The sequence below is a fragment of the Odontesthes bonariensis genome, chromosome 7 (assembly GCF_027942865.1).
Source record: "Odontesthes bonariensis isolate fOdoBon6 chromosome 7, fOdoBon6.hap1, whole genome shotgun sequence".
NCBI lineage: Eukaryota > Metazoa > Chordata > Actinopteri > Atheriniformes > Atherinopsidae > Odontesthes > Odontesthes bonariensis.
Genome location: NC_134512.1, coordinates 25,409,408 through 25,422,975, shown reverse-complemented (window position 1 = coordinate 25,422,975; position 13,568 = coordinate 25,409,408). Strand labels below are relative to the sequence as shown.

The window sequence follows — 13,568 nt, the reverse complement described above, 5'->3', positions numbered from 1 at the left end:
AGATTATAATTAATGAAAGAAGGCTGCAGACTTTGGCTTCATTACATGCTACAGTGTTATCCATAGCTTGTTCCTTTTCTTTTTCCACTCCAAGTGAGCGCATTTCCTTAAGTTTATTCACTGATTTATCAAACAAAATGCAAAATGCATCATTGCTGTGTGATGCGTCTTGCACATGATTAATGCAACCTCGCTGGCATCACCTTGAATATCACTGCTTCGTCCACATGTCGACTTGCTGCATGTTGATTTTCATGAACCGAAGTCCACCCAATTAAGCAGAAAACCAAGTTTTTCCCTGTGTAAGTTGCTGCTTTTCTAGTGATGTTCTCCCTTTATGTCACTCCAGCTCCTTTTATGATTGCACGCTTTGACAGGAAAAACTCATAAAGAGCATTTATTAACCTTGAGTCTGGGTCAGTTCATTTGGTGGGGTTGGCTTTTAACACAGGAAGCTAAACCACCCCACCCCTCCAGCACCCACCCTCTTAACATCCATCAACCATATACAGTATTGTGAGCATGGGCCTAGTTTTAAACTACTGTCTGTTGCCATTTTTGCTGTGGCATGAACTTGGAACCATACAGTTCAAAGTTAGTTAAGTGGAGACTGCATTACCTGAGACCAGCACCATGTCCTCAGTTGGATTTCTGTCCTATGTAATAATTGTTCGGCTTTGGTATGACTGCAACTGGCATTACGAGAAATTCCCACTTGTAACTTTGACAAGCTGGTATTTTAAAGTTGTTTCCATTAAAGCCCAATGTGAGTGTCTGTGGCCAGCAAGGGGGACAGAAGAAGCTGTAAAAAGCTTCTAACCATGACCTCTAATCACCACTGAGACTTTAATAACTTCCATGTGGCTTACTGGAGACACCTGGGAGCCATCTTGGCTTTAAGGGAATCAGGACAGGGCCTCTGTTTACTGTGTGAAAATGAGGAGCCATCACATAACAACTCCTCCCAAAATGTCTAATGGTCTCCACTGAAACAACTGAGACAACCAAAGTGCTCCTCAGTATGTCCTCTTATTGTGCAGCAGTGAGAAACAAACAGTGTATACAGCTGGGTTGTCCTCTAACCGTTCAGTGCACTCAGATCTATCTTTTTTAGCTGTTATCCTAACTGTACCAACCTACACACATAACAAGTCCAAAAATTTGGGCACGCGTACCCACTCGTTTTAAGTGATTCGGTGCGTTCAAGGATAACGTCAAAAAAACAAAAGCACATCCTGGCTGCTATGATTTCATTTTAGGTGCCATAAGTTTTTCTAATCACGGAAATGCGCAAAATGCCAAAACACATCAAACTTTTACTGTGATAATGGATTTCCAAGGCCTTTAAAGTACAATGACATCATTTCACTGCTCTAAACACAGGCATTATTTCATCAAACAAGACTGTGTTTGATGTACACTTAAGAAAGCAAAGACAGTCTCACCACCCTATTACATCCAATTTTTAAACAACTCTGTGGAAATTGGCATTTTGAGGTGTAAAGTTCAAATACACAAGAGATTCAAACAAAGCTAGTTTGATGAAGCAGCAGTAAAACAGGGTTTGGTGTTTACATGCGCAATCTTGGCAAGTTTACTAGACTTGGGGGGATATTATGGAAAAGAAGAAATGCAAAGAGGTTAGCAGGCTTTCTTTAAAAAACACGACAGAGTGAGAGAAGCTCAGACTAACCATTCTACAAATTAGAATCTAATACCAGATACTAACTGTGACTGCAGATCAACAGCCCTTCCAGTAGAGTGTTACCTTGGACTGTTCCTCTTGACTCTTCGAGGAAAAATGGGACATCCTTCTTTTCACGCGAGTCGTCAATGTGATCATAGGTGATCTGCGGGATGGATAAAGCTCTTTCTGAGCTAGCGCTCATGGAACCAGTTCCTCTGGACTTCGATCTCCTCTTGGTTCCCCTCCTCTAACAGACAGAAAAAAATGATCAAGCCATAAAATAAACCCTTTAGAGTCACCGAAAGAGCCACTCTTAGAATAATAAAACATTCGGGCCCGATTTGAACATTTATTCAACGGACACATATACAAAGGAAATGATGTGTCTTTCACATCCACAAAAGAGGGCTGAGAAGCATGTTCGCAATTGTGTTACATCACACTTCATTTAAATTATTTCACATTTTAATCATTTGAAAGTGAAGATATTAATTGTTGCAGTTGTGCAGTTCTGCACGAGTCCCTGGTCACCGATGTCCGATGCTTCTCTTCATGCAACACCAGTCGAGCGCAATCTCTCGTCTGTGAAGCCACATGTCCTGCTGAAATAACCACATTACCTACTGGGAAAAGATGGCCCAAAAACAGCAGAAACATGGTCTTATCTGTTTAGAAAGCATGATGTGCCAACTGTTTATCTGTCCTACTGAGATGAGCTCAAGCCCGCAGAGAGTTAGTATAGGGGCAGAAATGTACATTTCTGTTACCTAAGTCACAAACCATCTCCGCTGAAGAGGAAAGGGTCTGACTCCTCTACAGTCATAAACCATCTGCCCTTTCTCTGGCTTTCCAGATTCCTCCACCGTCTCTTCCTTAACATATTTTTTTTCACTCTTCTCTGTCGTCTCTATGGAGAAGGTGGAGAAAGGCTTTGTGGCCTGTGACAGCTAAATTGCTGTTGGCCACACATGGGCACGAATAATTGCCAGAGTTCATCTTAACATAGAGCCGGGGAGAAAATTTATTGTCATTCTTCACAGAAAACAGACATATCTCTAATTTTATAAAGGCAGCACCATTCTAATTCATTTTTTATGTATCACCAGATACTGTTACACTAATACACAGTAAATATCGCCATACATCGGTCCAACAAGGCCCCAGCCTTTATCAGCTATTAGGCCAGAAATAACTAAGACAGCCTTGCAGGTGGTTTGTTAGCATGGAGGTGGTCCTGTGCCTGGATTACAGAGCCTATTCATCCAGTGTTTACCAGCAAGCTTGCTTCATACTTTTGGATTTAACACATTTTCTTTTAATTCATTAATTCACAAAAATGTTCATGAATCTGGGTGAAAACAGAAATACTGGAGTGAGACCTTTATAGCTTTGTTCTCTATAGCTCTTTGGTGTCTCTAAATCTACGAGTTGTTCATTTTGTAAGATTGCACCTGGTTCCCTTTCAGTGCTGTTTGTTACAGCTAGTCTTACTGGAAGTCACTTATTCTTCATTTAACAAGCATGCAGTGTTTCATAAATTAACGAATGAACCTATGCAGCCGTCCCTGCCCAGTGTTAAAAAGCCATGCAATCTTACAAAATCCTACGCTCTGGCACTGGTGTCATAGCCAATACCTGTTTAATTTCAATTTCCTGAGAGTGAGATCATAGCTATGAATCAAGCGGATCAGTGAGTTTGTGAGAACCTAAATGGTGCCTCAGGTCTGATCCATAGAGCAACTGACCCGCACCAACATCATGCATGTGGCCTTTATAGAAACTCAATTATTTGGACTCATTGGATCAGACTTCGGTATTTGAAAAGAGGCCAGCAGTTCAATCCAAATGCTCGATGTTTGAATGAGTCATTAGGAGAGTGAGAAAGGGAGGTGGTGGTGGTGGGTGTTTTAACACTGAAAGAGAGAGGGAAAAATGAAAAAAGGAGAGAAGATAAAAGGGCAGGAAGAAACTGTAACAGACACTGAGCTGAAAAAAGAACACAAAGACACTCACACTGATGAAGTTACATACATATGAAGTGGAGAGGGAGAAAAGCCAGTGCTGACGAGAAGGAGGAAGGAAGAGGAAAATATTCAGAAGGAGAAGAGACGAGAAGAGCTGAGAAGAAAGGGGAGAGTGAAATAAAATCTGTTAAAGAGGAGACAGGGGAGGAATCTAGAAAGACAGAGAGAAGGCAGAGGGAGGAAAGACAGAGTAGAAAGTCACATGCTGAAACAGAAAAGAGCGGAAGCAGCCTTCCTTCTCCCAAATACATGTGGGTTCAATGCAACACAAAGATTTTTTTGTTGTTGTACTACTAGACAAAGGTTTACTCCCATGAGAAAGGCGGTGGTGACATCATCTCAACTGACTGAGTCTTTGTCCGGCGGAGACAAAGGCCTCGAGTCATCCTGGTAGAGTCAGGCCTTGGGGTAGGAGGGGCTGTTGTGCGTGGGTATATGTGTTTTGTGTGCATTCTGTGCCTCCGCGTGTGTGCGTTTGTGGGAATTTAACTCGCCGTTTGATTATGTATGGCTTTTGCATAATGTAGCTAATATTGTTTTGAAAGGTGAACTGCACGAGGAGACAATAGGGCGCAGGCCACACCTATGTAAATACACCACGAAGCATCACAGCTGAACAGCTTGGCAGGCGAGAGTTTCTGACGCTGAATAGCTCCGGTTCACAAGCTTACAATAGACTGCGTAAAAGTTTTTTAAAAAAGCTTTGTAATTCACAGGAAATACCACACGTTTAAAGGTCATTCCATTATGCGACAGCTTTACGGGACGTTGTTCGAGCCAAGCAAATGTTTGTTTGTCTTTTTCACGGTGGGGTTTCACCAATATTGAATGTATTGAAATGAAGAGACAATTACCACGATGTTAAGTTTCTTGATGCCAGGACTGCCATTGTCTGCTTGTGCTGCTGCGACACCCTCTGGAGTCAGGACGTACATTTTCCATGTGGCAGCACAGCCGTTTGGTTTCTCTGCTGCGTAGCACCTCCAAAGTGTCTGAGAAACACAAGTTGTAAAAGAAAAAGAAAAAAGAACAGGAAGGATAGAAAGGACACATCAGTCCCTTGGTTAAGGGTATTGGCAGAAAAAAAAACATGTAGGATTTGCTGAAGTATGTTCATATTTCCTTACAGCACCCTCACACAGAGAATTAAAATGTGCTTCATGATATGAAACAAAATCAGTTGTTCATTACTGCGGCTTTTTCTGTCTTTTTTTTACAGTAAACCTGAGAGGACCAGATGTGTGGAGAGTCTGTGGGCTGCTGCTGAACGCTGAATATCATGTAGCTATGACTGTAAAAGCTAAATATATTTCCTGTACATTTATGTTTCACTGTACTCTGGCTTTTAGGGTGTCTTTGTAATCACAGAGGGGTATCGAATCGAATATTCACGATTTAAAAACGACAAGGACATGCAGTTTGCATTGACCTCATGGCGAGAGAATGTTTAAATTCACGAGAAGCCCTTCGTAGTGTCCGCCCACTGTGCTCGGCTTGAGATGGCAATAAAATCCTGGCAACGGGCAATCTGCGGGCAATCTGCAATGGGCTTATTTACTCTGCTGCAAAGATTTTGTTTTTTAAAAGTTAAGAGATGCAGCTGAACTTTCACAAACCTATGCTGGAGTCCTGAGTGTTCGATCCGTGTTGAATGGTAAATGCAATGACTCTACTAAGTATACAATAATAACAATAACATTCCTCAGTACTGGCTACAAATGTGGCTGGAAGAATTGCCTTTTTCGGGGTTGTCCACCTATTCGTCTGTGGATCTGACTGTACAGCCACTGAATTGTCGTAAACAAAATATCTCTAGAATCCCTTGAGGTAGTTTCTTTAAAATTGTCAGAAATGTTCACTTTGGCTCAGTGAAGAACTGATTAGACTTGTGGAGGATCTCTGTATCCCACGTTGTGGGGGTTGTAATACAAGAATTCACACCCTCATCGAGAGAGTTTAACTTATAACATCATGAAATATAAAACTATTAAATGAGTGCATTATTAACACAAATGGATTGTTAGGTGAAAACATACAAGAGGTCAAAGTTATTTCTAGTTTTGACAAGAAGACCAAAGACGATGCCCATTCTATTCCCGTTTTTTCTTCTTTGAAAAGAAAGAAAATACAACAGCAAATGTTTTAAATGATGTTTCGAAGGATTTGATTCGATGTCACAATTTACCTGGATGAGGGAGGCTGCAGCGGGGATCTGTCTGTTGAAGTGCTTCTGCCTCTGCTTCTGCTGAACTTTCAGAGCAAACCCTGAGCCCAGGATACCCTAACCAGGAGGAGTTGCAGTTTTAACAATAACTCAGCGGAAAAGGCACTTTAAACATTTACGTGTTAGTAGCGCAGAAGTTAGGAAGCAGATGCAGAATCTAACGTTTTTTTTTTCTTTTTCTACATCAGCAAATAAACACCAGAAAAAGCATGCTCATGACATTAAGTGCCTAAATCAATAAAAAAAAAAAAACGGAGGCCTTACAAGTTGTAATGAGGTTACACTCAGATAAACATGAAACAGAATAAAGGATTTTCTTATTGTCCATGAATCTCATATGATTTAGATTAAAACTGTATTTACAGCAGGTAGAGCGAAGAAGGAGATGGCGAAGACGCTGAAGCAGGAGGCAATGGCCTTTCCTATCCATGTTTGAGGGATTTTGTCTCCATATCCGATGGTGGTGACAGTCACCTGAGAAAAGAGAGTGGATGAAGTTCTTTTCACAGCAAATAAGATCACCACAAGCCCTCTGTAGACGAACTGATGACAGCTTAATGAAAGAAAAATACTGCAATGATCAGTGTCTGCTGCTGATGTGACATCAGAGTGTGTCCTTTAGGGTTCTGATTTGTGCTTCGGTCTGAGAGTGTAGTGTTATATGAACGATTGACCACTTGTGACGAGTGGTACAAAAGCGCTTACCCAAGTCAAACCTTAGATGCAAATTATGACAAAACAAATGCATAACAGCATAAATGTCCATAAGTTCCACTTGCATATTGAATATTACAAGTATATCGTAAAAAAAAAAAAAATACATACACAAGCGTTTTCATGAACTGCAAATACTGTCAGTCAATGCAGATCCCTCAAACCATTACAAAGAGAGTTAGACTGGAAAGAAAAAGTTCATCAGTCGTTCCTGGATTAGCCACACAACTGTCAGTGACGGCTGGGGCATTTAAGGTTCTTTCTCCAAAAAGATTCCCAACCACTAATCCTCAATGAGTAAAGGAATTTGCTGGGCTGAGGAGGGGAAACAAATACCTCTCGCATTTGCATGTACACCCACTCTGAAAGCCGAGCCAGTTCTGACACATTCAGAGCACACTTGGCTTACTGTGGGTGTCGATGGGGTATCGCTGAGTGAGCCACCGCTGTGCGCTAACACAAAGCGGCTGGTGTAAGGTGAGATACTTTGAAGAGATTTGAGAGTAAAAAAGAAGGCGCAGAGGCGGGAAAGGCGGGAGGGTATATGTTGAGGGTGGGTGGAGTTGTGGGGGATTTAATCCTTTATCCACAAATCTGATGACTAAACAATGTCCTCCTGACACAAGAGTGGAACGGTCATTCAAAAACAGCCTCTCATTCAGACTGTAGAATGTGGGACAAAAACAGCCTCATGTCTACACAAAGGTCACGGACCTGCTCTTTGATTATGAAAGCATGTATGTGGCTTTCTGTAAATTTATCCTGCAAAACGCATGTTTATATGAATGGTGATGTGCCTGCCATATAATATCTGATATATTGCACCAATTTGAATTAATGTGCACATTTCACTTTTGGTACTGCTAGTCCTTTAGTCCTGACCGAGGGAAGAAAGTTGTTTAATCAAAGACCCATTACCCAACTATCGGCAATAGGGAAAAGACAAAGAGTAGAGACAATGAGGGAGGGAGAGGGTTTAGGAGGGAGAGAAGGGGATATGAATCATGGCATTGGCTTGTCCTCCAGCTGTGCCGTGCACCTGCACATCCGAATGTGGAAGCAATGCCAAGAGAAGGAATACACTGTGGGAGAGCTTAGCACACTCCAATCAGTGCAGTCGCATTTCAGCAAGCACACACAAACACTTACAAACCTGACAAAACCCATTGTAAAAGCATATCACGACTCTCAAGTTTACAGTCTCAGAAAAAAACAAAAAAGGTGCAAATCCCAGAGTGGGATTCTTTTCTCTACATTGGGAATGGAGAAACACAAATAACAGCCTGCGTGGAGCAGGGAGGAGCGATGTGACCCCCATAACCCATGTTACATAAAGGTAGTAATCCTGCAATTAAAGTTTTAATTAAGGGAACTGACACTTTATATTGGTGCTCTAAAAGTTCTTTGAGCCAAAGATCCCAGAGGTGAATGGTTTATTACCGTCTCTTTGTGGCACGCTGATCCCTTGCACAAGACTGCCATAGGTTTCTCATTATTCTGCACTTTCAATTCAAATGTTTAATTAACTGCTCTGGAAACCCGAGCCGCCACACAGGGAGAAAACCACCTCTGAGCATGAAAAACATCCACCACACCTGCATTTGTGTTGCCGTTGCACCAGCGAGCTACAGCTAAATTCAGTGAGGGGAGCAAAGAAACACAAGGATGATAATAACTGGTCTAACCAGCTAGGACTTCAGGTGAATGTGTTTTGTACAGGTGGTTTGATGCAGCTCTTTCACAAAAGGAATGTTTTGATCATGTACATGTTCGAGTGACGTGTTTTTTTTTTAAAAAGTTTGTGAGCTATGTTTGATAATTCAACTAAGAATCACAGCTGTAAGTGTACTGCAAAAATAACAGCATAAAGAAAAAGAAAAGAAAACATTTAAGCATGTACTCATACTCTGAATACGATGTAGAATAAATCTATTTTCTTGTTTAGCTGCCTTACCACACCCCACCAAAGGGCATCAGCATAGCTGGAGAAGCCCGTCTTGCCCTCCTCATCTACAGCATCCTTCTCCGCCAAGTAGACAAAGTAGGAGGAAAAGATCAGGCCCAGGAAGCCAATGTACAGGGTGGTGATCAGCTCCTGAAAGATAATAATACTGTGTGAAAGACTGGATTTCACCTTTACGTAGTGTTCATGCTATCTATAGTTTTATTTACTCCTTCCTCGATGTGGCCTTCACTTCTAAAAATGTTTCAAAATGGCTTCAAAAAAGGGGTGGTCGGTGGAAGAGTGGGTTGCGCAGGCGCCCCATGTACAAGAGGCTATAGTCCTTGCTGCAGCTGGCCCCAGTTCGAGTCCCGCATCGGGCGGCCCTTTGCTGCATGTCTTTCCCCCTCTCTCTGCTTCCTGTCTCTCTTGAACTATCCTGCCCATTAAAGGCATAAAAGCCCCCCCAAAAAAAAGGCATCGCACAAAATTCATTCAAATAATCGACTCTAGTGTTTGTATTTTCTACTCAATGTTTTTGGGAGCTAAGTCACGGGAAAACATACCAGCGTTATTTCAGACAAAATTAGCTTTTCAAATGACCCGCGAGCGGCATCCAGTGTGCGGCTGCTACGTAACTGATGCCGGCCCTCCTCCTTGTGTCAGGTCGGTTTATCTCCAAACGGGTGTTTGGGTCGCACCGATGTTAATGAAGAGAAAAGCCTTAAGTGTCACGATGCCGCAGTCCTGAGAGAGCTTCTTATAAAAGCTTTCAGGCTCTACTTAAGGAATTATAGTCCGAGCAACCTTTGCTCTGAAGGAAGGATAAACAGGGTGTGGCAGTTATTATAGTGTCTACAGTCAGACGGGTCACTGGGGCTGCACAGCAACCTGGCTGCACGTCCAATCCACCCTCACAATCCACACTGGTATTTTACTCTATTTTGCATATTTCCGTTGCTGTATCAAGGCAGGGAGTGAGACAGTTTTTATTTTTTGCCTCCTCTACCCACAGAGACATGTAAGATTTTGAAGGTCACATGAAAAAGAGGACCACTCTCAGACCACTGAAGCATCTTGAAGAATGCATCTTGAGCCCTTAATTAAAGGGAAGGTACATTTTTGTAAAGACCAACATGCCTAATGAAACCAAAATCCGTTTGATCAGGCATCCTAACACATTCGAGGGCATCCCGTTCCGTTTGCCTCTTCACAATGCAATCAATTTCCACTAAACTGAGCGCATCATTTGATAGAGCGGTCAGCTGACAACAGAGAGATGGCAACAGATCACATTAGGCACAACGTGGATTCATCTTACAAGTATTCTTACTGATCCACTGCACAAAATTCTCAACCATAAACTCTGCTCCTCACGTGCATCAAAGAGATATGAACATCAGGTTCAACTCAACAAAGGAACACAGTGTACTTTAGGGATTAAGAAGGGAACATTGCATCCACTTGCTTCATTGTGTATCAGCCTGAGAAAAAAAAAACTAAAGCAAGTGTACCTTAATACAAAGAAAGAAAAAGGAGGGAAACCTGGACAACCTCTTTTCTTCTCCTTATAAAGCATGGTCTGCTTTGGATTTTTGTTCATGTGTACACACTGGATTTGTCATGAGGAGAACATTTTGTGAGGATTAAAGCAACAAGTTTTACTACTGAAGTGTGTAAGCACTGGTTAGGCCAGCACATTTACTCTCCAGAAGAAACTGCTGCCAACTGAAATCTCTGTGGTTGCACCAAAATACTGTTTTTATATAAACATAAGGACTGGACTGGCAGATCAGCAATTAGAAGTTGAACTTCATCCAACTTCAGGGTTTTTATACCGCCTTTATTACAGAACAACAACAAATGTTCAGCATCAGCTTGTATATTTTTCGCCTACCTGTCGATGGATAAAGACTACGGATCCCAGGAGCCTCCACGTTCCTCCCTGACGATCCACATGTAGCATGCGCAGGATCTGGAGGAAACGGATACCCCTGCCAAAATACAACACAGCGTCATCTGTCATCCTCCAATCCTATATCAGAGTAAATAAATGCTTAACAAAATCTTCACCCCACCTGATGGCAGATGTGGCGAACACTTGGCCGTTTGACCCAACGCCGAGCACAATGATAGAGGCAATGACAACTATCAAATCTGAGAGAAAAGAAATACAGACAAACAGCCATTAAATTAGATATTTACATAAATTAAAGAATGTACTTGATTTCTCTTAGATTGCTAATGTACAGCAACACTTTACAGTATGACATCCGTCATAATGAATGAGAACAAAGGAAAATGCCAGGTGCACCTATGATTGATATGGGCTTCCTGATAAAGCGTATGCGTCCTTTGATGCCTGCATATTTGCTGCGGCAGCCTGCCGACCACAGCCGGACCACATACTCTGTGCCAAAGAACAGCACCAGCACAATCTCCTGTGGAGCACAATGCAAACAGGGAGTGAGTGTTACACTGATCTATCGTTACAGAGACGAAACAGTTGCAACGCATACAGGAAAGGAGGATGTGGAAGCAGATAAGGTATCGTTTTCTAAAAGCAGTGATAACACAGGGCCATACATTATCACTAATTTAAGGCCATTAAGATCAATCACCAAGATTTACGACATGATATGAGGGTCAATGACAGGTGTGTGAGGGAGAAAAAGACAGACACTGAGGTGGTCTAGCTGTACCAAGACCACCCAAACACCCATGAGGAAAGATGGAGGCTGATAACATGGCTGATGACAGCTCGTATTGAGACAGGGTCAATGGCTAAGTAATTGAAGGCTTAGGAAAAAATACCATTAGCCTGCTTGCAAACAGGCAAGAGGGTTAAATAATTAACTTGGGTGTTGAGCTCTTCTTATAAATGTTAAGATGCCCCTGAAACACTTTAATGATTTTAAGTGGTTAATATGTGTGCCTGCATATCTGCTGAGGTTGATGCCTTCCCGCTGCATTTTCATTTGTTCCATTGTGCACTCTTTTTCTATTGGGCACACTTAAGTCAGCCTCTGTAAATTAATTAACTCTGTGTGATGGGGATCATTTTCCTGGCCACCGTGTATCAATAATATTTAGCCACCATACTGTCCACCAGAATCTATAGCCATGTGGGTGGCCTTCTTATTGAGTTTAGTTGCCTGAGCTGGCTGCTCCCCGACTGCCCCCTGTATGAAATTTAATACCATGAGCCCTGCTGCAATAACACAGCACCACGAGGCAACAAAACAATGACCTGTCAATCACAGAAACTCTTCCTCCTAAAGCCAAATGGCGCTCTAGAGTCAGCAAAACACCGGTTTCTTTGCAAATCTAAATTTTGTGTTTGCTCAGTAGCACTCATTAACTACAGCGCCTGAGTAATCTAGACTGGGATGTCTCTTTCACTGATTCATCCCAAGGAATTGCTCATTCTGTCACTAAAGGGAAAGACAAAGAGGGAGGAAGATAAATAGGAACAATTGACAGAGAGACGATGCAGAAATGGTTCAGCAGATCTCTCGAACATGACCTGATAATCTGGCCGAATTAGCATTCACTAAAACCAAACCTAAAATCAGAGGTGTGGGCTGGCAGTCAGGTGACTGGAGCTGCACTAGATAGTAGAATCCATTTCAGCTGAATTTAAACAGCTAACTTTAGACTTAGTGCTTGTGCAGAACAGCAACAATTTCTGTTTTTTGTCCCTGCTGCAGGTTCATTGTAATGGAGTTTTTGTATTTAGAATGTAAAGTGCAATCTACTGTTGATAAACAAAATAGTGTACTATAAATAAAGCTTAATATTGCTCTGCATTAATGGGCATATATATATATACATATATATACACACAACATAAATATACACACACATATATGTATACACGCACAACTAACAAATGGCTTTCCCCAACAAAGCCACACAGTCAGACCAAAACAAAATGCCCATAGAATACCAACCTATTAAGCTAAGTAACTATGACAGCTGGGGGAAATCTAAAAGTCAAAGGTTCACATGAACTTTTGGAATTTGAAAAGATTAGTCATGATGATTTCACAAAATGGGTCACCCAGATGTTGGGGGCAATGGTGTACTGTATGTGTGTCTGAAACTGGCAACTGAGTGTTTACTGGACACAGCTGCCTGTTCATGCAGTCTAATCTCGCCGAACCAGACGAGGCTGAGGCGCATTCAAAGAGCATTAGATGAAACTGTGATTAGATTGCTTCATGTCCCTCCTGCAAGGGATGTGTACATATGCACACAGACACGCTCACACACACACTCACTGTACCTTGAGCTACCGGAGCTATATGACAGTTTTGCAGTTCACGCATGGCACACGACCCAAAGTAATGACTCTGTTATTAATGCTGCGCCCCCAACAAAAACATCAATCCAATCTAAATTTGCACATTTCCTATGAGTTACTTAGTATCTCAGATGTAACGGTGTTTGAATGAATGATGATGAGTTGCATTGTTTCTAATAACTTGTGAGATTTAGTCATTCACATGTTGCTACTCATATGAGAACATCATTAAGTCTATAGGTTTCACTTAACTACTCTTTTCCGTCATATAGATGACTGGTGATGTTCTCCAAAAATCAATATCCATGCAACTTTGTGTGATTGTGTGCGTGTGTGTATGCACGCTTCTGTGCCTCTTGCCCAGCTAGGCTAGCTTTACTTTGGGCAGCTGCCCTGAAGGCCAAATATCCTCAAGGACTAATGTCCCCTCTGCCATCCAAAACAAGCAGCTTGTGATTCACTGACGTTAGCTGACCCTGAACTTTCTAAGTATAGTTACTACCACCAGTGCATGCCGCCATGACACCATGTGCAGGGCTCCAACACAACAGATGCACTCAGATAAACGAACACGTGCACACACTAAAAAGATTAAACATCATCTTAGATTGTGATTAATATTAAACATATTGAACCGAACCATTATCATGTAGTCCACTGTGCAAGAATTT

At 41.9% G+C, this 13,568-nt stretch overlaps 1 protein-coding gene across 1 annotated transcript in view; it reads right to left on the bottom strand.

Annotated features, from left to right (window-relative positions):
• kcnq1.2 (potassium voltage-gated channel, KQT-like subfamily, member 1.2) overlaps positions 1–13,568 on the bottom strand; it is a 164,454-nt gene that overhangs the window by 137,196 nt on the left and 13,690 nt on the right. The window contains exons 3-10 of the mRNA XM_075470313.1: positions 10,906–11,032; positions 10,670–10,748; positions 10,489–10,585; positions 8,604–8,744; positions 6,299–6,409; positions 5,897–5,992; positions 4,566–4,703; positions 1,769–1,934 (exon numbers count right to left, since the gene is read on the bottom strand). Coding sequence (XP_075326428.1) covers positions 1,769–1,934; positions 4,566–4,703; positions 5,897–5,992; positions 6,299–6,409; positions 8,604–8,744; positions 10,489–10,585; positions 10,670–10,748; positions 10,906–11,032 — 955 coding nt within the window. The remainder of the gene's footprint in view (positions 1–1,768; positions 1,935–4,565; positions 4,704–5,896; positions 5,993–6,298; positions 6,410–8,603; positions 8,745–10,488; positions 10,586–10,669; positions 10,749–10,905; positions 11,033–13,568) is intronic.